A 21,090-nucleotide genomic window follows, 5' to 3' on the forward strand; every position below is an offset into this window, starting at 1 on the left:
GATTGTAATTTAAAATATTAATTATTGAAAACGTGATACTTTGTTTATCAATACTGTAACTACCTTTATCAAAATAATAAAAAAAAGTGTTTTAAAGTAAATGTGACAGTTGTTTTGTGTCTTTAGTGAACTAGTAAATTTTCTTAACTTGTTATTCAGAAATACATTCCAATAAACTGAATTCCTTGCAAGGTCAGCTAACACTAGGATGAATAAGTTGCTGTAAATGTGATGGAGTGAAGTAAATAAAGTTAACAGTTCTTGTTAACCTGTTATAGATAGACAGTTTGAGGTGACTGTGACTTTGTTATATATATATATATATATATAAGAAATAACTATGTTATTAATCTAAACCTTAGAAATATTAACTTAAAAACCATATCCTACAAATATTTAGCCAGTAAACATGTCCTACTGCTAAACACATCCAAAACATGCTTAGGAGCTAAATGCGTTGAAAATATCAGACAAAGCAGGCACTTGGATGTTTTTTACAGTGTACGTTATAATTGTGTACCTGTGTTTTGTACCAAAAATAAAAAACATTTCAGGTCAATTTAATGTCTTTTCGTGCAAGAATCTTGTCTAGCAACTGATGTTGATACAATGCTGTTATCTGACGTTGAGTCAACTTTCAAATCCAATGTGTATCCAACGTATTATCAACGTTATGGTTCAACGTTGTTTCAAAACAACATAATTTGCTCGCTTGGAAGATGCAGTATAGCAATCTTTAACAAAGTTACATTAAGTTTCAAAGATACAAGTTTAAGTAAAATTATCTAGTTCTAACAATTAATTTCACATATTTCATTAAGATATTAAGATGCTAGCATGCTTAAGACAGGGGGTGTGTTGCGGCTAGAATACACGTCATAATCTCTTCACATCGGGAAGCGGGAAAAGAGAAAAAGGGGCAAAGACAAAGAACTGAAAGTTAAGCACACACGCAATTTTAAAAGTCACATTGTCGTGTAAGTAAAGTACAGACTCGTAAATTTAAACTCTTCTTAATTCATGAAATATGGTTATTCAATAGAACTCAATATATTTATTTCTATTTTTTTCTTTCAGACGTGTTAATGTTTAATAAAGGACATATATGGAAACAAAGTCATTGTGTTTTTAAGCAAGCACATTCAGGATTTCCTTGTTGTCATCACTTTTTGATATATTTTAATTCATGTTTTACTTTTAAGAGATCCATTAATATATAATTTCTGAGACATTTTGTACATACATTTTCATAAATATATATATTGAAATAACATTATTAATGTTTAGCACTTTGTATGCATTTGATCACATGTCGATTAATAGGTACAGTGCCAGTATGTGTCAAAATTATCCTGGAAAAAGGAAGACTTTCTAGGTTAAGACAATTCAAGAAACTGTCACATTCTTTGGCACTGTCAGAACCTGCGATTATGGGACCTTAGCGCTGGGGGGTCTATACTTTTCTGTATTATTAGTATATTCTTGGACGTCCATGATACATTGTTTAGATAGTATTGTTAAAGCAGTGCATACACACCAAGCATATTTCCATTCACATACTGACCCTATCCAGTATATTGGGATCCATCCTCTGCTGGAGGAGAAGCTCACACTGTGTGGCACCTCGCTCTGCAGTCACGTGTAGTGGTGTACGTCCCAACTGCAGGTTTTATATATATGGAACTTTTTTAGCAAAATTTTAAAACAATAGTCAAGTTTAAGTAAAATTCACAGTTTACTGTTATGTCCGTAATTACCATTATAGGAAGGTCGTTATATGCATTTTTTGTGATAAAATAACCCTGTGAATGTGTTTTTAACTTTGAAATAATGTTTTAATGGCACTGTTAAACAGTGCACACACACACACATTAAGCATATGTCAATTCACATACTTACCCTATCCGGTACATTGGGATCAGCCCCTTCCTGGAGAAGAAGCTGGACACACTGTGTGGCATCTCGCTTTGCAGCCAAGTGTAGAGGTGTACGTCCAGACTGTGAGTTTTAAAAATATGCAACTTTTTTGTAAAATTAAAAAAAATTATGTTTTAGATAATTTCACAAAGTGTGCTGTTATATCTGTAATCATATGTTATGAATAGGGCGTGCAATGCATTTTTTGTTTTTTTAACATTGATGTAATGTTTTAATTGTACAGTTAAACAGTGCTCACACCCCAAATATATGTCCGTTTACATACTTACCTCATCCTGTATATTGTGATCCGCATTGTGCTGCAGGAGAAGTTGAACACAGTGTGTGGCACCTTGCTCGGCAGCCAAGTGTAGAGGTGAATGTTCAAACTGTGGATTTGAAAAATGTGATAATTTTGATGCATAATTAGTTATTAGTTCCAAATTTTTTTGCTTCAATCAATAACTTAATATTGAGGTACTTAACCTGGAATATTTTGATGTCTAACAGAACATCTTCATCAGGGAATGAGACTTTCCAGGTGTATAGCCTCTATCCAGGGGATATACAGGTACATGTACTTGCCCCCCCCCCCCACCTCCACACACACACACTACTTTTGCATTATGAAAGGGAGGTACAGGTGAGGGATGATGGCACCATCATTTCTGTTGAAACTAGCCCCTATTTTCTTGATGTGGATGGCTTCCAGGACTTTGTTGTGGTGTGCTTTTGGTTCACTGTCAATCGCCTTGATTTTTTCAATCACTTGACCATGTGATATTTTGTTGGGGTACCCGGTGTCATGTATATACAGGGTCCCCCGGACCCTGCATTTAACCGGATCCTACGTTTCATGACAGCTATCACGAAACACAGAGTCCGCCCGTCATACAGAAGAACTGGGTCTAAAAGCTATGGTCCTACTGTAGAACAGTAGATATTTAGTAAAAGCGCTTTATATTGACAATCTGGGTATAATAGAATTATAATAAAGCAAACCCTTGATGCAAGTAAATATAATATAACAAAACGGCGGTGGTTTGCACAACGACCTGGTGGTGTAGTGGACACTGGTGAGGACTCTACTATGGTATTCAATGACAGGGAAGTATGTAGTAATTTAACAATATGTTGGTTCGAGTCCCACACTGGAGTTGACTTTATGACGCCTCTATTTTCAATCTTGTTTTTTTTTTATTTATAGTTAAATATTCAAATTATGTTTTATACTCACTTTTTATTACATTTCATACCTTTTTTTAATTGGACTTACTTAAAATATATTTCACACATATCCCATTGCATTGTGATGCTTAAGACTACATATACACGTGACTTATTTGAATACCACTCGTACATGTGTGTAAGCAAGTGGTACACAATGAATCGATGGTAAACTGTGCAAAACGTTTCTTTTCTCTAGACTATACGCGTAACTTAGGCTACAATGACTACCACTCATAAATGTGTGACAGCTAGCGTTATACAGCGCATCAATGCCAAATTGTGCAAAATATGTATTTTCTGGAAACTGACGACATTAATTAGTTATTAAATATACATGCTTATGTAGTGTAATTGAAAATGTACTCATTTAATTTTGTTTACCAATTTATATAAAGTTTTAATTTAAGTTGCATACCCTAAATTAAAATGGAATCAACCCAAAAGGAATGTATTCCATGTTTCTCAATAACATTAGAAATCTTAATTAAAGTTTTTTCCATTGTGTATTATATGGACAACAATAAAGCAAGATTGTATCAACAAGAAAGGATTTGATATCTACATGTACTTAAAAATATATTTATAATGTGAAACCATGGATTATATTTTTCTCATTTTAGACGAAGCACTGGCACAGATGTTTTATCAAGTTTGCATGATGATGGAAAGGCGGGTGACAACGGACAATGAGGAGAAAAAACAATTACTATACTGATTAATAAATTAAACTTTTTTGTAAAATCAGGAAGTTCACCAAAGGCACTTATGTATTCTGAATAAATTTATATTTCTTGAGTGATGTTCTTTCTCAATTGCATACAAAAGATAATCCTGCAAATTAAAGTTTATGAAATGCGAACAATGCACATTTATACTATGCGTTACACTTTAACAGAGTTTAATAATGTTTTTTTACCTTTAATTCTTATAATTCTTCCCTCCATATCAGTTAACATCATGTTCAATTTCATTTTTAAATTGCAAGTTTTAAGTGTGAGATTTCATTATTGCTCTTCAATGCGGACTTTCAGTATTAAAACGCAGTGTCCTAGGACTTTCCGTACTGAAATAGAGTGTCTAGGGGGACTCTACATTTCAGAACATAGAGTCCGGAACCCGTTATTTCGAGACAGGGAGTCCGCCGGACTCTCAGTTTTAAAACACCTGGTCCGCCGGACCCTAGAATGGTAGGACTCTGTGTTGCTTGACACCGGTAATTAGTTTTTATTCATAGTCATATTAAATATTTACACAGTCTGCTGTTTCTAAAAAGGTTTTGTGATCGGTAATTATAGTCTTTATAATAATAGTTATTTTAAGTCCATAAATATCTATTATATGAAGGAAAATGAATGTATATTTCACCTGTGATGGGAAATATTGGCATCAAAATTAAAGTAACAATAAATGCTTTTTTTTAATTTGATAAAATGTATTATTAGTACAGTATACACATCGCAAGCAAGTGTCCACTCACATACTTACCCTATCTAGTATATTAGGTTCCGCCCTATGCTGGAGAAAAAGATGGACACACTGTATGGAACCTTGCTTTGCAGCCAAGTGTAGTGATGTACGTCTGAACTGTGGGATTAATATAATGCAACTTTTATTTTTGCATATTTAAAAAACAGTAGGCATGTATAAGTTAGTGTGACACAGTGTGCCGTTATGTCTGTAATAATATATTATTGGGAGGACGCTAAATGCATTTTCTGTGATCGAAAATAACGCTGTGCATATGTTTTTTAACTTCGATCTGTTGTATAATAGTAGAGTTAAAGGGTGCACACGCGCCAAGCATATGACCATTCACATACTTACATCATCCTGTATATTGGGATCTGCCCCGTGCTGGAGGAGAAGCTCACACTGTGCAGCACCTTGCTCTGTGGCCATGTGCAGTGGTGTACGTCCAAGCTGAGGGTTTAAAAAAAACATGTAACTTTTTGCAAAATTTATAAAAAGTGTCCAGTTTTAGTTAGTTCCGCAAAGTATGCTAATTTGTCGGTTTATAGGAAAGGCGATAATTGCTTTTTTGTGATGGGAAATTACTTTGTGAATGAGTTTTTAAACTTTGAAATATTGTTTTAATAGTACAGTTAAATATTGCACACACCCAAAACGTATGTCCGTCCAGATACTTACATGCCCGTTATGATCTTTTACAGGAAGGATGTTTAATGCATTTTTGTGATGGGAAATGACCCTGTGAATGTGTTTTTGAACTTTGATTTAGCGTTTTAATAGTACTGTTAAATAGTGCACACACCCAAAGCATATGCCCATTCACATACTTACCCTTTCAGTTATATTGGGATCTGCCCTGTGGTGGAGAAGAAGCTGGATACAATGTGTGGCACCTCGCTGTACAGCCAAATGTAGTGGTGTACGTACAGCCTGTCGGTTTAAATAACATGTAATTTTTTTTTGCAAAATTTAAAAATAATTGTCCAGCTTTAGTTACTTCCGCCAATTGTGCTTTATTATCGATTTATAGGAAGGGCGTTAAATGTTTTTTTTTTTTTTTTTTTTTTTTTGTGATGGGCAATTACCCTGTTAATGAGTTTTTAAACTGTGATATACTGTTTTAATAGTACAGTTACATAGTGCACACACCGAAAACGAATGTCCGTCCAGAAACTTACATCATCCTGTATATTGGGATCTGCCCCGTGCTGGAGGAGAAGCTGTACACACTCTGTGGCACCTTGCTGTGCAGCCAAGTGTAGTGGTGTATGTTTAACCTGTGGATTTGAAAAACGTGATAATTTAAATGCATAATTAGTTATTAGTTTAAAGAATTTTTGCTTCAAATAACAACTTAATTTTGAAGTAGTTTACCTGGAATATTTTGATGTCTAACAGAACATCTTCATCGGGGAATGAGACTTTCCGGGTGTTTACCCAGCAGGCATAGTTGCGTTGGATCAACGTTGAAAACAGGTTGATACGTTGAATTGTCGTTAATCTTTATATATTAGAACTTTATATATCAATCTAAACCTTGGAAATTTAACTTAAAGACTATTCATTTACAGCCTTCATATATTTGGCTATCAATCATGTCCTACTGCTAAACACATCCATGCTAATTTTCCGCTGGGTGGGGTTGATATAACATTGTTTTCTGACGTTGATACAACGTTGTTATCTGAGGTTGACACAACTTTCAAATCCAACGTTTATCCAATGTCTTCTCAAAGTTATGATTCAACGTTGTTTCAACGTTAAAACAACATAATTTGCCCACTGGGTAGCCTCTACCCAGGAGATATACTTGCCCCCTACTCCACACACACACACACACACACACACACACACTCCCTTTGCCTTATGGAAGGGAGGTACAGGTTGTTCTGGGATCAACAAAATATTGTCAAAACTGTTCAGTCTAGGATGTAAAATGTGGTCACTCAGTCATGTGACACATGAATACAAAAGACAGTACTGAGAGGACACACACATCACTGACTTTGCTGGAGATAGACAGAAGTACATGACTCTCTAAAATATATACTCCACAATTTATGTAAGTGTACAATGTATTTGTTTTAATTCATAAGAATCACTATTTTATTATACTTTAGAACATATTATATTGTATTTTTATTTTTTATTTTTAGTGACCGGCTTTTGGCTTTCGGCTATCGGCTATCTGCTATTGACTGTCTGCTATGAACAATTTTGAATAAAGCCAACCGTGTACAATAAGTAGTTTTATGTTTTTTTTATAACCCAAAATAGTCAATAAATTTGGTCAAACAATCAAGATTACCAGAAGCAGTTCACTTACATAATAACCATGGACTTGAAAACGTTAAAGAAACGAAGTGATGCTAAAAGAGCTGTTACTGTGGGAGCAAAGGCCTTGGAACAAGCCATTGATGTTGGACTTGAGGTAAAGGATGCAGTGGAAAGACTAGAGAAAAGATATCTGGATTATTTGGAAGTAACAAACGAATACATGGTGTTATGTGAAGAAACAGATGCAGATACTGAATTCACAGTTGTTGCTGAGATGGATCTTCATGAATACGATGAACAGGTGAAAAAAAACGTACCTCAATACAATCCAAGTTTATAAGCAACATAGCAAACGAAATGTTACTCAAAATTCAGACTCACCCATTCAACTGAAAAAAAGGGAAATCCGTAAATTCTCAGGACACAGAAGAGACTGGCCAGAATTCAAAAACATTTGGCAAAATATGATTATTCCAGCCGTACAAAATAAAACAGCCTTGGCTGTGGATTTAAAAAACTCTTTTAAGAGTGGTCTAGCTTATGTAGAAATTTCCAATATCTCCGCAGGTTCGGAAAATGCTTATGATAAGATGTGGGAGGCATTATGCCTTCACTATGATAATGTCCCATTAGCAGTGTCCAATGCTTTAGAAGAGATAAGCCAGTTAAAACCAGTGTCATCTGAAGATAATTATCAAGAGCAAGTACAATTGATCAGAAAAATTGATTCCATATTTCAACAGCTAGAGATGTTAGATCAAGTACATATGGTTTCTTGTAAAGACGTGGCACACATTGTTTCATTTTTTTCACCCTTACTCAGAAAATATTGGGCAGAATTTCTAAATAAGTTGCCAGTCTCAGCACAATTACATCCATTAGGTCCACTTCAGGACTTCTTACAATCAAAGTTAGGGGTTCTCAAACAAATGGCAAATGATCAAGCATTATTAAAACCTGTCAAAACACAAAAACAAAGTCACAGTCACAATGTTAGAGCAAATCAGAATGATAGTTGTTTTTTACACAATGACAATTCTCATACCACTACTCAGTGTAAGCTGTTTTTATCTCTTTCAGTGCCTGAAAGAAAAGAAAAACTCAGACAAGCAGGTAGATGCTTCAGGTGTTTTGCTTCCCACAGAAAAGAAAATGGTCCATGCTCTTACTGTAACAGACGTTCCCACCATACCCTGATGTGTTGGCAAGCACCCACTGTAGATAAAGGCTATAACACAGGTGACTCTTCTGTGGAGAGCAAACATGCTGAGAGCAATGTAGCCAAAAGTAATGGTAAGACACTCTATGCCATATATGATGTCCCAGTTTCTTCATCCAAAAACAAAGCTGTCGTTTTTTGTGATGATGGTGCTGATACTACTTTCATTTCTAAAAATGGTGTGAAAAAGTTAAACGCAAAGAAATTGGGAAAAGTTTCCATTCAAATGAATACATTAAACTCTACAGACACAATTTTTACTCATTTGTATGAAGTCACTCTCATTACTGTCAGTGGTAGAAAAGTGAAAGTTGAAGCCTTTTGTTTGCCTACACTCTCAAGCTCTGTTTCTCAGTTAAGTGAGACTGCCATTGCAAACATTTTTCCAAATTTTGATCCAAAAACTCTTCAAAGTCCAAACGGACCCGTCGACATATTGTTAGGTGGGGATTATTTTGGTTTATATCCAAAAAAAGAAATCGAGTCTGATGGGGCTAACCTCAGTGTAATGGAGGGGGATTTGGGTGTGTGTTTGCAAGGATATCATCAGTTAATTGAGGAACGAACAGAGAAATCCAACAGCATTGGTTATTCAGTTACTCTCTGCAAATCTGTCAGTACATGTATGCATGTGAACTCTTCTTGCATGAAAGTCACTCACAGTGAATTTAACCCCCCCTTCTCAGACCCTTCTAAGAGTGGGGGCGTTATGATTATTAATCCCTCTCAGAGTCAGGGTGTTGTGTCCTCTATTGACCCCCTCTCAAACCCTTCTAAGGGTGGGGGTGTTGAGGTTACTGATCCCTCTCATGGACATACTGTAGATAGCTTTGTTGATCCCTTCTTAAACCCTTCTAAGAGTGGGGGTGTTGTGAATTTCAATCCTTCTACAAGCAAGGGTGAAATTGTCTTTCCGGACTCCTTTGATGAGCACAAAAGTGTACATTCTTTGAAAACAAAAAGTGAGTCACATTTTTCTGAAAAACTCTCTAATATTGACACTTTCATATTAGGTGAGGAAATGGGAACGGAAATGAATCCAAAATGTGGTGCTTGCAAATGTGGAAAATGTCCATCTGTGGGACAAACATATTCTTTTTAAGAGGAACAAGAATTACAACTGATTACTTCAAAATTGCATTATGACAAAGAACGTGAATGCTGGTCTGCTGAATATCCCTGGTTATTTGACCCAGCATTATTGCCTGACAACTATAATGCTGTTTTTGCCACTTTGAAAAGTACTGAAAAAAACTTAAATTGGACCCTCAATGGGCAGAGAAGTACTCTGAACAAATACATGACATGGAAACTAGAGGTGTAGCTAGAAAAATGACCCAGCAAGAAATTCTTGAATGGGATGGTCCTGTCTTCTACAGGACAGCATAATATTGCTGATTGGGTCACAAGAGGTAGGTTTCCTAGTGATTTAGATCCTGATTCCGAATGGTTCAATGGACCAGATTTTCTTTACAAGCCACGAGATCAGTGGATTGTGAAATTTAACCCTACTGTGTCTGAATTTCTTCCAGGTGAGAAGAAGATCCAAGCATCTGTGAAAACGGTGAATACTGGCACATTTCTCCATGCAGAGACATCTTATTCCAGGTGTTTATCTTTGAAAGTTATAAAATGGGCTTATGCTAGGATCTTGGCTATTTTCAGAGCAGGTTCTTTCCGAGGAGGAAATAAGTCCAAAGTTACACCTGAATTACTTACACAGGCTGAAATGCTTTTGATTTCTGATGCTCAGAATTCTGCATGGTATAATGATAGTGTGAAAGCACAGTTCCGTACTTTGATGCCTGTTAGACAAGATGGATTATGGATGGTAGGGACACGCATTGCAGATCAAAATCCACTGACACCTGAAAACAAACCATTGATTTTACTGCCTAGAAAGCATCCTTTGACCAAGTTGTTTATGAAAGATGCAAATTCAAATTGTGGTCATAAAGGTCGCGATGTTACAGTGACAAAGTTCAGGTCACGATTTTGGACATATCATGCTGCAAAATTAAGCAAAAGTATTTGTGACAATTGTCAATTGTGCAAACTTCTCAAAACAAAATACGTTGATCAAAAAATGGGCCCTATGCCACCTGCTCGTCTCATGCCTTCTCCTCCATTTTCCACAGTGATGTTGGATTTATTTGGACCCTATCAGGTAAGAGGGGAAGTTCAAAAACGCACTACTGGTAAAGCATGGGGGGTCATTTTTACTGATCATTGTAGCAGGGCTGTTCACATTGAAGTGGTGTTTGGATATGACACACAGTCATTTTTGTTGGCATTGTCTCGTTTTGCAGCTATTCGAGGATGGCCGTCTGTTATCTATTCAGACCCTGGTTCTCAACTTCTAGGTGCTAGCGTTGAACTAGCACGAGCATGGGCCAATATAGATAAAGACGTTCTTTTGAGACAAGGTTCAGACATGGGTCTTAATTGGAAATTTGGGCCTGCTGACAGTCCATGGTATCAAGGTGCTGTAGAATCATTGTTAAAGTCTGCTAAAAAAGCAATTGACTTAAGTGTGAAAAATCAGAGGTTATCTGTGCCTGAAATTCTCACTGTCTTTACACAAGTTGCAGATTTGCTTAATGAAAGACCAATAGGAGTGATGCCCAGTGTTGATTCTACTCTCAATATCCTTACTCCCAATTCTCTACTTCTTGGTAGATCTACTTCTAGAAATCCTGGAGGTTATGATGCAAATCCTTCCTTGAGATCTCGTCTCACTTTAGTAGAAGGCTGTGTAAAACAGTTCTGGGAGCAATGGAAGAATCTCTTTGCACACACTCTTGTCCATCAAACCAAGTGGTTTAAAGAGAATCGAGACTTGAAAGTGGGAGATGTTGTTATAGTACCTGATAGCAATGTTCTCAAGGGAGAATATCGTCTTGCAAAGGTTACTGAAGTTTTCCCTGGCACTGATGGTCTTGTAAAAAGGGTGAAAGTGTCTTATAAAAATTATAGAGTGGGAGAAAAAGTTCATGAGTACAAGGGTGCTAAGAATATTGAGGTAGAGAGATCTGTCAGAAGATTGGGTTTATTAATTCCTGTTGAGGATATGTAATTGCTCTCAAATATTAATGCAACATTGTATATATATTATATTAGTACACAAGTTATTAATGATGTTATATAATTATTTCTTTATTAGTTCTAGTTTAGTTACAGTATATGAATATATTTCATTAGTTAAAATTTTGTGTGACATTTAAACTCTAAGTTTAATAATTAGTGTCGCAGAGATAAAAATATATAATGTATCTCTGCGAGGAGAACCTCCCGATGTTCTGGGATCAACAAAATATTGTCAAAACTGTTCAGTCTACGATGTAAAATGTGGTCACTCAGTCATGTGACACATGAATACAAAAGACCACACCTACAGTACTGAGAGGACACACACATCACTGACTTTGCTGGAGATAGACAGAAGTACATGACTCTCTAAAATATATACTCCACAATTTATGTAAGTGTACAATGTATTTGTTTTAATTCATAAGAATCATTATTTTATTATACTTTAGAACATATTATATTGTATTTTTATTTTTTATTTTTAGTGACCAGCTTTCGGCTTTCGGCTATCGGCTATCTGCTATTGACTATCTGCTATGAAGAATTTTGAATAAAGCCAACCGTGTGCAATAAGGAGTTTTATGTTTTTTTTTTTTTTATATAACCCAAAACACAGGTGAGCGATGATGACACCATCGCTTCTGTTGAAAATAGCCCCTATTTTTTTTTATGTGGATGGCTTCCAGGTCTTTGTTGTAGTGTGCTTTTGGTTCATTGTCAATCACCTTGATTTTTTCAATCACTTGACCATGTGACATTTTGTTAGGGTACCCGGTAATTAGCTCTTATTCATAGTCATATAAAATGTTTACACATCCCGCTGTGTCTAAAAAGGTTTTGTGAGCGGTAATTATAGTCTTTATAATAATAGTTATTTTAAGTCCATAAATATCTATTATATGAAGGAAAATGAATGTATTTTTCTTCTGTAATGGGAAATTGTAAGTTTTAGCATCAAAAATAATGTCACAATGAATGTTTTTTTTTATTTGATAAAATGTTTTAAAAGTACAGTACACACATCACAAGCAAGTGTCCACTCACATACTTACACTATCTAGTATATTAGGTTCCGCCCTATGCTGGAGAAAAAGATGGACACACTGTATGGAACCTTGCTTTGCAGCCAAGTGTAGTGATGAACGTCTGAACTGTGGGATTGAAATAATACATTTTTTTGCATATTTAAAAACAGTAGTCACGTCTAAGTTAGTGTGACACAGTGTGCCGTTATGTCCGTAATAATATATTATTGGGAGGACGCTAAATGCATTTTTTGTGATCGAAAATAACCTTGTGCATATGTTTTTTAACTTCGATCTGTTGTTTTAAAGATGAGTTAAAGGGTGGAAACGCCCCAAGCATATGTCCATTCACATACTTACATCATCCTGTATATTGGGATCCGCCCCGTGCTGGAGGAGAAGCTCACACTGTGCAGCACCTTGCTCTGCGGCAATGTGTAGTGGTGTACGTCCAAGCTGAGGGTTTTAAAAAAAAACATGTAACTTTTTGCAAAATTTATGAAAAGTGTTCAGTTTTAGTTAGTTCCGCAAAGTGTGCTAATTTGTCGGTTTATAGGAAGGGCGTTATTCGAATTTTTGTGATGGGAAATTACCTTGTGAATGAGTTTTTAAACTTTGATATATTGTTTTAATACATGTAGTACAGTTAAATATTGCACACAACCAAAACTTATGTCCGTCTAGATACTTACTTTTCCGTAATGATCTTTTACAGGAAGGACGTTAAATGCATTTTTGTGATGGGAAATGACCCTGTGAATGTGTTTTTGAACTTTGATTTAGCGTTTTAATAGTACTGTTAAATAGTGCACACACCCAAAGCATATGCCCATTCACATACTTACCCTTTCAGTTATATTGGGATCTGCCCTGTGGTGGAGAAGAAGCTGGATACAATGTGTGGCACCTCGCTGTACAGCCAAATGTAGTGGTGTACGTAAAGCCTGTCGGTTTAAATAACATAATAAATTATTAATAAATTTATTTTAAGTCTAAAATCCATTTAAAATGTTTAGTAGACTTTACATAAAATATCATAAATAATACTACATAAAATATCATAAATAATATCTAGGTAAAACAGCCATTATTCCATACAATTAAATGCAATTAATACAAATTTTATAAAAACCAATTAAGAGTTAATCAAAATATTTCCTAAAAAGGTATGTTTTGAGTTCATTTTTTAAATTTTTGGTAGACTGAATTGCTCGGATTTCCAGCGGTAATAGATTCCATTCCTTTGGACCTGCAGCTTTAGAAGATATATCACCGTAGGATTTTAATCGCATTTTTACTGAGTTGAGTAGCATTTGGTCTACAGACCGCAGATTTCGCATTGGAACATAGCGATTTTTGGTGCCAATCCATAAAAAGCATCGTGAGTAAAAACTAAAAATTTTAATAAAATTCTGGCTTGTAGAGGTAGCCAGTGTTAACTTTTTTAAACTGGGGAGATGTGTATATTTGTGGATGTCCGAGTTAATAATCTGGCTGAAATATTATGAATGCGCTGCAGTCTAGCAATTTGTTTCTTTGGACAACCGTATAAAATGGAGTTGCAGTAATGTAATCGAGATGTAACTAAACCATTTATAACTGGCTGCAGCAGAGTCAGACAGCTGATTGCGAATTGCACTTATGTTCCTAATGTTAAAAACCGCTGACGTGCATACACTGGTAATATGTTTGTTCATACAAAGTGTTCCACATGTGACTTTTTTGCAAAATTTAAAAATAATTGTCCAGTTTTAGTTTCTTCCGCCAAGTGTGCTTTTTTATCGATTTAAAGGAAGGGCGTTAAATGTATTATTTGTGATGGGCAATTACCCTGTTCATGAGTTTTTAAACTTTGATATATTGTTTTAATAGTACAGTTACATAGTGCACACACCGAAAACGAATGTCCGTCCAGAAACTTACATCATCCTGTATATTGGGATCTGCCCCGTGCTGGAGGAGAAACTGTACACACACTGTGGCACCTTGCTGTGCAGCCAAGTGTAGTGGTGTATGTTTAACCTGTGGATTTGAAAAACGTGATAATCTTAATGCATAATTAGCTATTAGTTTAAATAATTTTTGCTTCAATCAACAACTTAATTTTGAAGTAGTTTACCTGGAATATTTTGATGTCTAACAGAACATCTTCATTAGGTAATGAGACTTTCCGGGTGTATACCCAGCAGGCAAAGTTGCGTTGGATCAACGTTGAAAACAGGTTGATACGTTGAATTGCCGTTGATCTTTATATATTAGAACTATATATATCAATCTAAACCTTGGACATTTTAACTTAAAGACCATTCATTTATACCCTACATATATTTGGCCATCAATCATGTCCTGCTGCTAAACACATCCATGCTAATTTCCTGCTGGGTGGGGTTTATATAACATTGTTTTCTGACGTTGACACAACTTTCAAATCCAACGTTTATCCAATGTCTTCTCAAAGTTATGGTTCAACGTTGTTTCAACGTTAAAACAACATAATTTGCCCACTGGGTAGCCTCTACCCAGGGGATATACTTGCCCCCTCCTCCACACACACACACACACACACACACTCTTTTTGCCTTATGGAAGGGAGGTACAGGTAAGGGATGATGACACCATCATTTCTAGCCCCTATTTTCTTGATGTGGATGGCTTCCAGGACTTTGTTGTGGTGTGCTTTTGGTTCACTGTCAATCACCTTGATTTTTTCAATCACTTGACCATGTGATATTTTGTTAGGGTACCCGGTAATTAGCTTTTATTCATAGTCATATAAAATGTTTACACATCCCGCTGTGTCTAAAAAGGTTTTGTGAGCGGTAATTATAGTCTTTATAATAATAGTTATTTTAAGTCCATAAATATCTATTATATGAAGGAAAATGAATGTATTTTTCTTCTGTAATGGGAAATTGTAAGTTTTAGCATCAAAAATAATGTCACAATGAATGTTTTTTAATTTGATAAAATGTATTATTAGTACAGTACACACATCACAAGCAAGTGTCCACTCACATACTTACACTATCTAGTATATTAGGTTCCGCCCTATGCTGGAGAAAAAGATGGACACACTGTATGGAACCTTGCTTTGCAACCAAGTGTAGTGATGAACGTCTGAACTGTGGGATTAAAACAATACATTTTTTTTTTGCATATTTAAAAACAGTAGTCATGTCTAAGTTAGTGTGACACAGTGTGCCGTTATGTCCGTAATAATATATTATTGGGAGGACGCTAAATGCAATTTTTGTGATCGAAAATAACCCTGTGCATATGTTTTTTAACTTCGATTTGTTGTATAATAGTAGAGTTAAAGGGAGCACACGCCCCAAGCATATGCCCATTCACATACTTACATCATCCTGTATATTGGGATCCGCCCCGTGCTGGAGGAGAAGCTGGACACACTGTGTGGCACCTTGCTCTGCAGCCAAGTGTAGTGGTGTGCGTCCAAGCTGTGGGTTTTAAAAACCGTGATAATTGGGGTGCATTATTAGTTATTTTTAATTAGTCATATTTCATGTTCACACGGTCCACTGCTTGTAAATAGTGTTTATGACTGGTCATAAGGCCTTATAATTAAATTTACTCTAAGTCCGTAATTATCAATTGTAGGAATGTAGAATGTATGTTGCTTTTGTGATGGGAAATTGTAAGATACGGCAGCAAAATAAATGTCACAGTGACTTTTTTAAAGTTTGATATTATATTTTAATACTAAAGTTATAACAGACCACACACCCAAGCACATTTCCACTCACATACTTACCTTATCCTGTATATTGGGATCTGCCCTGTGCTGGAGGAGAAGCTGAATACACTGTGTGGCACTTAGCTTTACAGCCAGGTGTAGTGGTGTACGTCCTTCCTGTGGGTTTTAAAAATAGGCATTTTTTTAGCAAATTATCCTTAATTAATACAAAAAATTATAAGTACACCGTATTTATTAAATGAGATAAATTAAATTAATGCGTGATCATACATTCGTACAATTTTTGTCTTGAAAATACTGCAGTTTTTTTAAGTTCAATAAAGTTTTAGCTAGAGGACGTCAAAGCATTTCACATTTTAATTAGACACTGAAAGATTAATTCATCACCAGGTCAGTTGTGTTGACATCCAAGGTCCAGTCTCTCAGTAGTTTCGTTAACCTCTGCAAGTCTCCATCCTCAGCAGCTTGTAAGAGACCCACTGCAAACATCTTGGCGGTTGACTTAATTATCCAAAAAACACAAGAACATTATTTACATAAGAAATAAATTAGAAATTTTATATTTAATTAGATGTACCTATTAAAATATACCGTCCTATTGATAGGTAATATATGCTGCATGCCATGCTTTTGGCGATTTGTTATTTTTTTTGTAGCTAGTTAGATAGTTTTGGAAACCACTGTCCCTAAAATAACTATTTTTGTGATGTAATAATTCTGTACACCCCTCATAAAGTGTATTGAACTTTTGAATAAGCACAGTGTGATTGTTTACCTATAAATCTTCTGGCAATATGTTTGAGGCCCCTGCCTATATTCTTACAATCATTATAATGTTACTTTATATTTTTGTCTTTGCGTACTTCTAAATTATGCTCGGTTGTTCAACAACTCAGTACTGTTATTCAGCGCACTGTAAATAGTGGATTTATCAACATGTTGTTGATAATGGATTGAGATGAACTGGATCAATCTTATCTTAACATTCTTGAGTGAGGAGTGCAGTAGACACGTTTTCATTATTTTATCTCAACAATATTATATAGTGCAGCGGCCGGATGTAAGAGTATTTTGCAAGATCTGGCGGAATTTTTAGGAGAATCACAGAGCCTATGGGCAGTCCAAAGAAAGAGCAGACAGTTATCCGCATAAAGGTGCTTTTTCAATATAACGGCCTATTCTCTTATGGGTTTAGAAATGAAATATATAGAGTGAATTTCCAAAATTTGCCGACTTCCTCTGGAAATAATCAAATATCTAGATATTCCCAGCCACTGTACTTACTGTAACATATTTCCCAAAACTAACCTAAACATTCAACTTTTAACTAAATTATTAGTAGGAATAGAAGAGACGTTTTACGCATCTGAACCGAGATATTATATGCAAAATGTGTGCGGTGCAAGCCCACCTTGATCCTCTACGTAAACAACAAGGCGAGAGCGCCATTGGTAAGGTCTCGTAAGGGGTGGTCGTAGTCTTTGACAATGAAGGCGTTTTTGTATCAGACTAGCCATAATTATGAAAAAATTAAACTATGCTTTATAACAAATCATACAAAATTGAATTTTTGCCACATTTTCTTACCGGAGATGCAAAATACGTCTTCCCTCTTTTGCTTTTAGGTTAAAAGTGAAGGATATTCTTATCAGTCACGAGGCAGGTCGAGAGCGATCTGATAACGTGGGGGTCATAAAATCGTAAAATTAGAATTGAATAGATGCATAACTGCCTATCGAAAAATAAATATCTAATAAGCGGAGTCCATTATACGGCGTTTTATGTGCATTTAATTAAGGCTAAATGAGAAATGAAAGTGGCCTTTATGTTGCAATTGGCTATCACAATGTCATGATTTCAGATATCTTCTGTCAGTGTTTTTAAATTAGTCGCGTGTGTAAAAGGTTTTTTCTTCGTAATATGATATAACTACCGATTTCGATAAATATCGAATAACCAACCTTTCATGGCATCCTTGAGTGAGGAGTGCTGTTGCTCACGTTTGCCTTATGTTATCTGACAACATTCTGCATCGTCCGGGATGCAAGGGTATTTTGCAATATATGGGGAAATTTCTAGGGGAATCCCCTTTCCGCACAGTCTATGGGAAGTCCAAAGAGAAAAGAAACAGTTGTCCGAATAAACTTATTTAATCTAACAACCTCTTCTCAAATGAGTTTAGAGTTAAATTCTATGGGTGAATTTCCAAAGTTTGCCGACGACCTCTGGAAATATAAATATTGTTACAGAGGATTTTCCATGATCTTCCCAGCCACCGAAACATGTACAAACATGTATCTCCACTCAATATTTGAAATTCCTCATATACCTCAATATTGGTAGAAACAAGCGACGTTTCACATCAAAGAATCGTTTCACACAGTTGAACTGGAGTGACGTAAATAAGTTATACGTAAACACACTACGGCAATGCGCACCGATTTTCAACGTATGAACAAAAGCGAGATGACTTCTTAAAAGTCACTCTTCTTCTTTTAGAAAGACGAATATTTATAGGAATGGCAGTAGATATTAATTACGAAGATACACTTTACAACAAATAATGCAAAATCTGATTTTTATCACTCCAACCTACCCGAGGTGTCAATGGCGTCCTCTTTCTCTTTTGTCTTGAAATAATCAGCTCAGAATATTTTTGGTTAGTCACGGGACAGGTCAAGGGCAATGAGATAACGCTGGGTTCATAAAATTATGAGACTAACTGCACAAGTTTCCCGACCTTTCCATAATGCAGAAAAAGGCTGAATTGTGCTTTAATTGATGCGTAATTTTTTATTGGGGAATAAATATATTGTTGTGAGTTCTTATTTATTTCATTCAAAATCCCGCGCCATGTCACATGATACCAGGTGTCGTGCGAAACAAAATACTTAGATCATTGGAGATCGAGATCGAAGGCTGGTGTGTTATCGTCTTTTTCTGATAACATATTTTTATTTTCACTAGAAAGATTACATGTAGTTCACATTGATTTACAGCCGTAAGGTCCCCGTATCAACAGTACATGCATTCGTGTTATTATCGGTTATTCAATATAACAATCTGTCTGATTTGCTCAGTAGGCCTATTTTCTTTCATACCATCTCAGGTTTTCTCTTAAGCAGTCCGTTTACCCCGGCTCTAATTCGTAGCACCTCAAAAATCTCATTTTCTTTTCAGGCAATCCAGAGAAGCCATCATGCGCGATAAAGTTCGTTCTTTCTTCGGTTGTGGAAAAATGTCAGAAAACGGAATTGTATTCTCCGTTTTATACTCCCGTTCATTTGTTCTCTTTCCTCTGTTAATTGAAAACTTTCCTTGGCGTTTTGGTGGATCTGAAACACAATTTGGAGCTGTGACTCATTCGGCAACATCTACGTTATGAAATAATAAACACAGGCGTTATCATGTTAGACTGAACAAAGTGTTAAAATTGATATTGAAAATTGAAAAATCTAATGACGGCAACAATAATTTAATGCGGTTTATCAAGAGATTTTGCCAGGTGAATTCAATGGTTACAATAAATCGGATAACTCGTGTGTTTAACTTTTAACTAACTAACTAACTAACTAACTAACTAACTAATTAACTAACTAAATAAATAAATAAACAGAAAGAAAAGTACCTTCAAATATAGCCGGATATCTGTCACCTAAAATCACCTCCCTAAATGTTGCGACATGTTGGCGAGGTGGCATTATCCTGTCAGCACTGAATAAAGAATTGTCATCAAGGTCTAATTCTGGTTCACCGCGAGACCAGCCTTCAACCACCAAGCCTTGGTTTGCCTCCATCTGAAAGCAAAAATATGATAACTGACAAGTTGTTTGCGTACAAGTTTTTTAAAGTGGACAAGGTTTCAATTTCGTTCTTCCTTCCTTTTTTTCTAAGTAAATTAATTTCAGTTAAGGTGGAGAAAAAAACACAACTCGATGCTAAAGGTAAATATCAAGGAAATATCATTGAGATTTGAGTTTGACTTCTTCCTCAAATCTCTTTCTTTGCTTTGGTACCCATTTATTTAGTGCACTGTTAAATAAATGGTTGCATACTTTAAAATAGCGAGTCGGTCGGTGCTCTTCCAATGATTTTAAGCACCCAAGGGTGCTTTGTCCACAAATTAAAGTACTAATAATGGTGCTTTGAATTTAACAGAGTTACAAACTCAGAGTGTATTGAAACGTTCTAATCGAATAAATAATATTCAAACCGACCTCAAAGAATAACTAAAAAACCTTTCATTTACTTAGAAAGAAATCAGAAAAATTAAGAAATTCACCTGACTTTGACTTCCGTAGAAACTGTCGAGATTTTCTTCATTGACCAATTCACTGACCAGTACCGCGTGTACTGCAGCAGAGGAGGCCACGCTCAATAAAAAGAATATAGGAAACATAATTTCGCGCATCGCTCCAACAGTTATTCTCTTTCAATGCCTGCGCAGTTTATTGCACCCTGCCAAGTGAAATGTGCTTCCTTCTGAGAGTCGTGTGGAAGAAACCAAAATGCCCATCACTAATCATACCATTTAACAAAATGGTCATATCACATAAGCTTTGTAGAGATAATTTAACACGCCGATTCGATGCAAGAGGTCAATTTTTATTTTATTTTTTAATTTTCATTTTGTAAGTACATGAGAGCATTAGGATTCTGTAGAGAGTTAGGGTAGTTGACTTACTGTGTACCATCTAGACCCTTCTATTTTTTAAGGCCCTAGCACTGACACTTTTACCAACATACTTCAGTTAATCTATCGAAAATATTTTCCATTTTACAGCACTAGTAGGTGATAAGCAAACTGGCATTGAGCAATTTTGTGGTTAAAAACACGACAAGAAGTGGCGTCACTAGCACTGTTATTGTGCTTTTCTAACATCATTTGAAAACTGTTTCACCTTGATATGATTCCCATTAAAAACTGTGACGCATTTTGATCAGGTATTGTTATTAGACTTCGAAGAAAGATCTCGGCGCTTTGTGTTTGCCTTATTTGCCTCCAAAACCAAAAACATTTTTTAATCCTCTACCAGAACATTTATCACGACATGTCACTATTCACAGAAATTTCTGTGACTATTCACTAAATGTGCAAATTATTGTCCATGGAAAAATTTGGTACAAGAACTATACGTTACCACCCA

General features: G+C 35.7%; 1 protein-coding gene across 1 annotated transcript; it reads right to left on the reverse strand.

Moving 5' to 3' along the window:
* Nucleotides 1-1,552: 1,552 nt before the first annotated feature.
* Nucleotides 1,553-19,729, reverse strand: LOC106161648 (uncharacterized). Its single transcript, XM_087017073.1, has 17 exons — nucleotides 19,572-19,729; nucleotides 18,540-19,278; nucleotides 16,331-16,444; nucleotides 16,001-16,099; nucleotides 15,588-15,686; nucleotides 15,252-15,350; nucleotides 14,152-14,250; nucleotides 13,074-13,172; nucleotides 12,589-12,684; nucleotides 12,256-12,354; nucleotides 5,796-5,894; nucleotides 5,449-5,547; nucleotides 4,972-5,067; nucleotides 4,633-4,731; nucleotides 2,208-2,306; nucleotides 1,900-1,998; nucleotides 1,553-1,660 (listed from the first exon to the last, which is right to left on the reverse strand). Exons 3-17 carry the CDS (start codon nucleotides 16,430-16,432, stop codon nucleotides 1,553-1,555), a joined length of 1,491 nt encoding a protein of 496 aa, XP_086873199.1. The 5' UTR covers nucleotides 16,433-16,444; nucleotides 18,540-19,278; nucleotides 19,572-19,729.
* Between the last annotated feature and the right edge of the window lie 1,361 nt (nucleotides 19,730-21,090).

This window comes from Lingula anatina, chromosome 7, assembly GCF_051362555.1.
Source record: "Lingula anatina isolate TDL-2025a chromosome 7, LinAna3.0, whole genome shotgun sequence".
Classification (NCBI taxonomy): domain Eukaryota; kingdom Metazoa; phylum Brachiopoda; class Lingulata; order Lingulida; family Lingulidae; genus Lingula; species Lingula anatina.

Bases quoted from the DNA above. Each gene is read 5' to 3' on its own strand.
- LOC106161648 (XM_087017073.1), bottom strand. From the start codon at position 16,432: ATGTTTGCAGTGGGTCTCTTACAAGCTGCTGAGGATGGAGACTTGCAG. The intron at 15,351-15,587 runs GTAAGTATGTGA...TTAATCCCACAG, and splicing joins ATCCCAATATACAGGATGAT to TTCAGACGTTCATCACTACA. The intron at 2,307-4,632 runs GTAAGTATGTGA...TCAAATCCACAG, and splicing joins AACCTAATATACTAGATAGG to TTTGAACATTCACCTCTACA.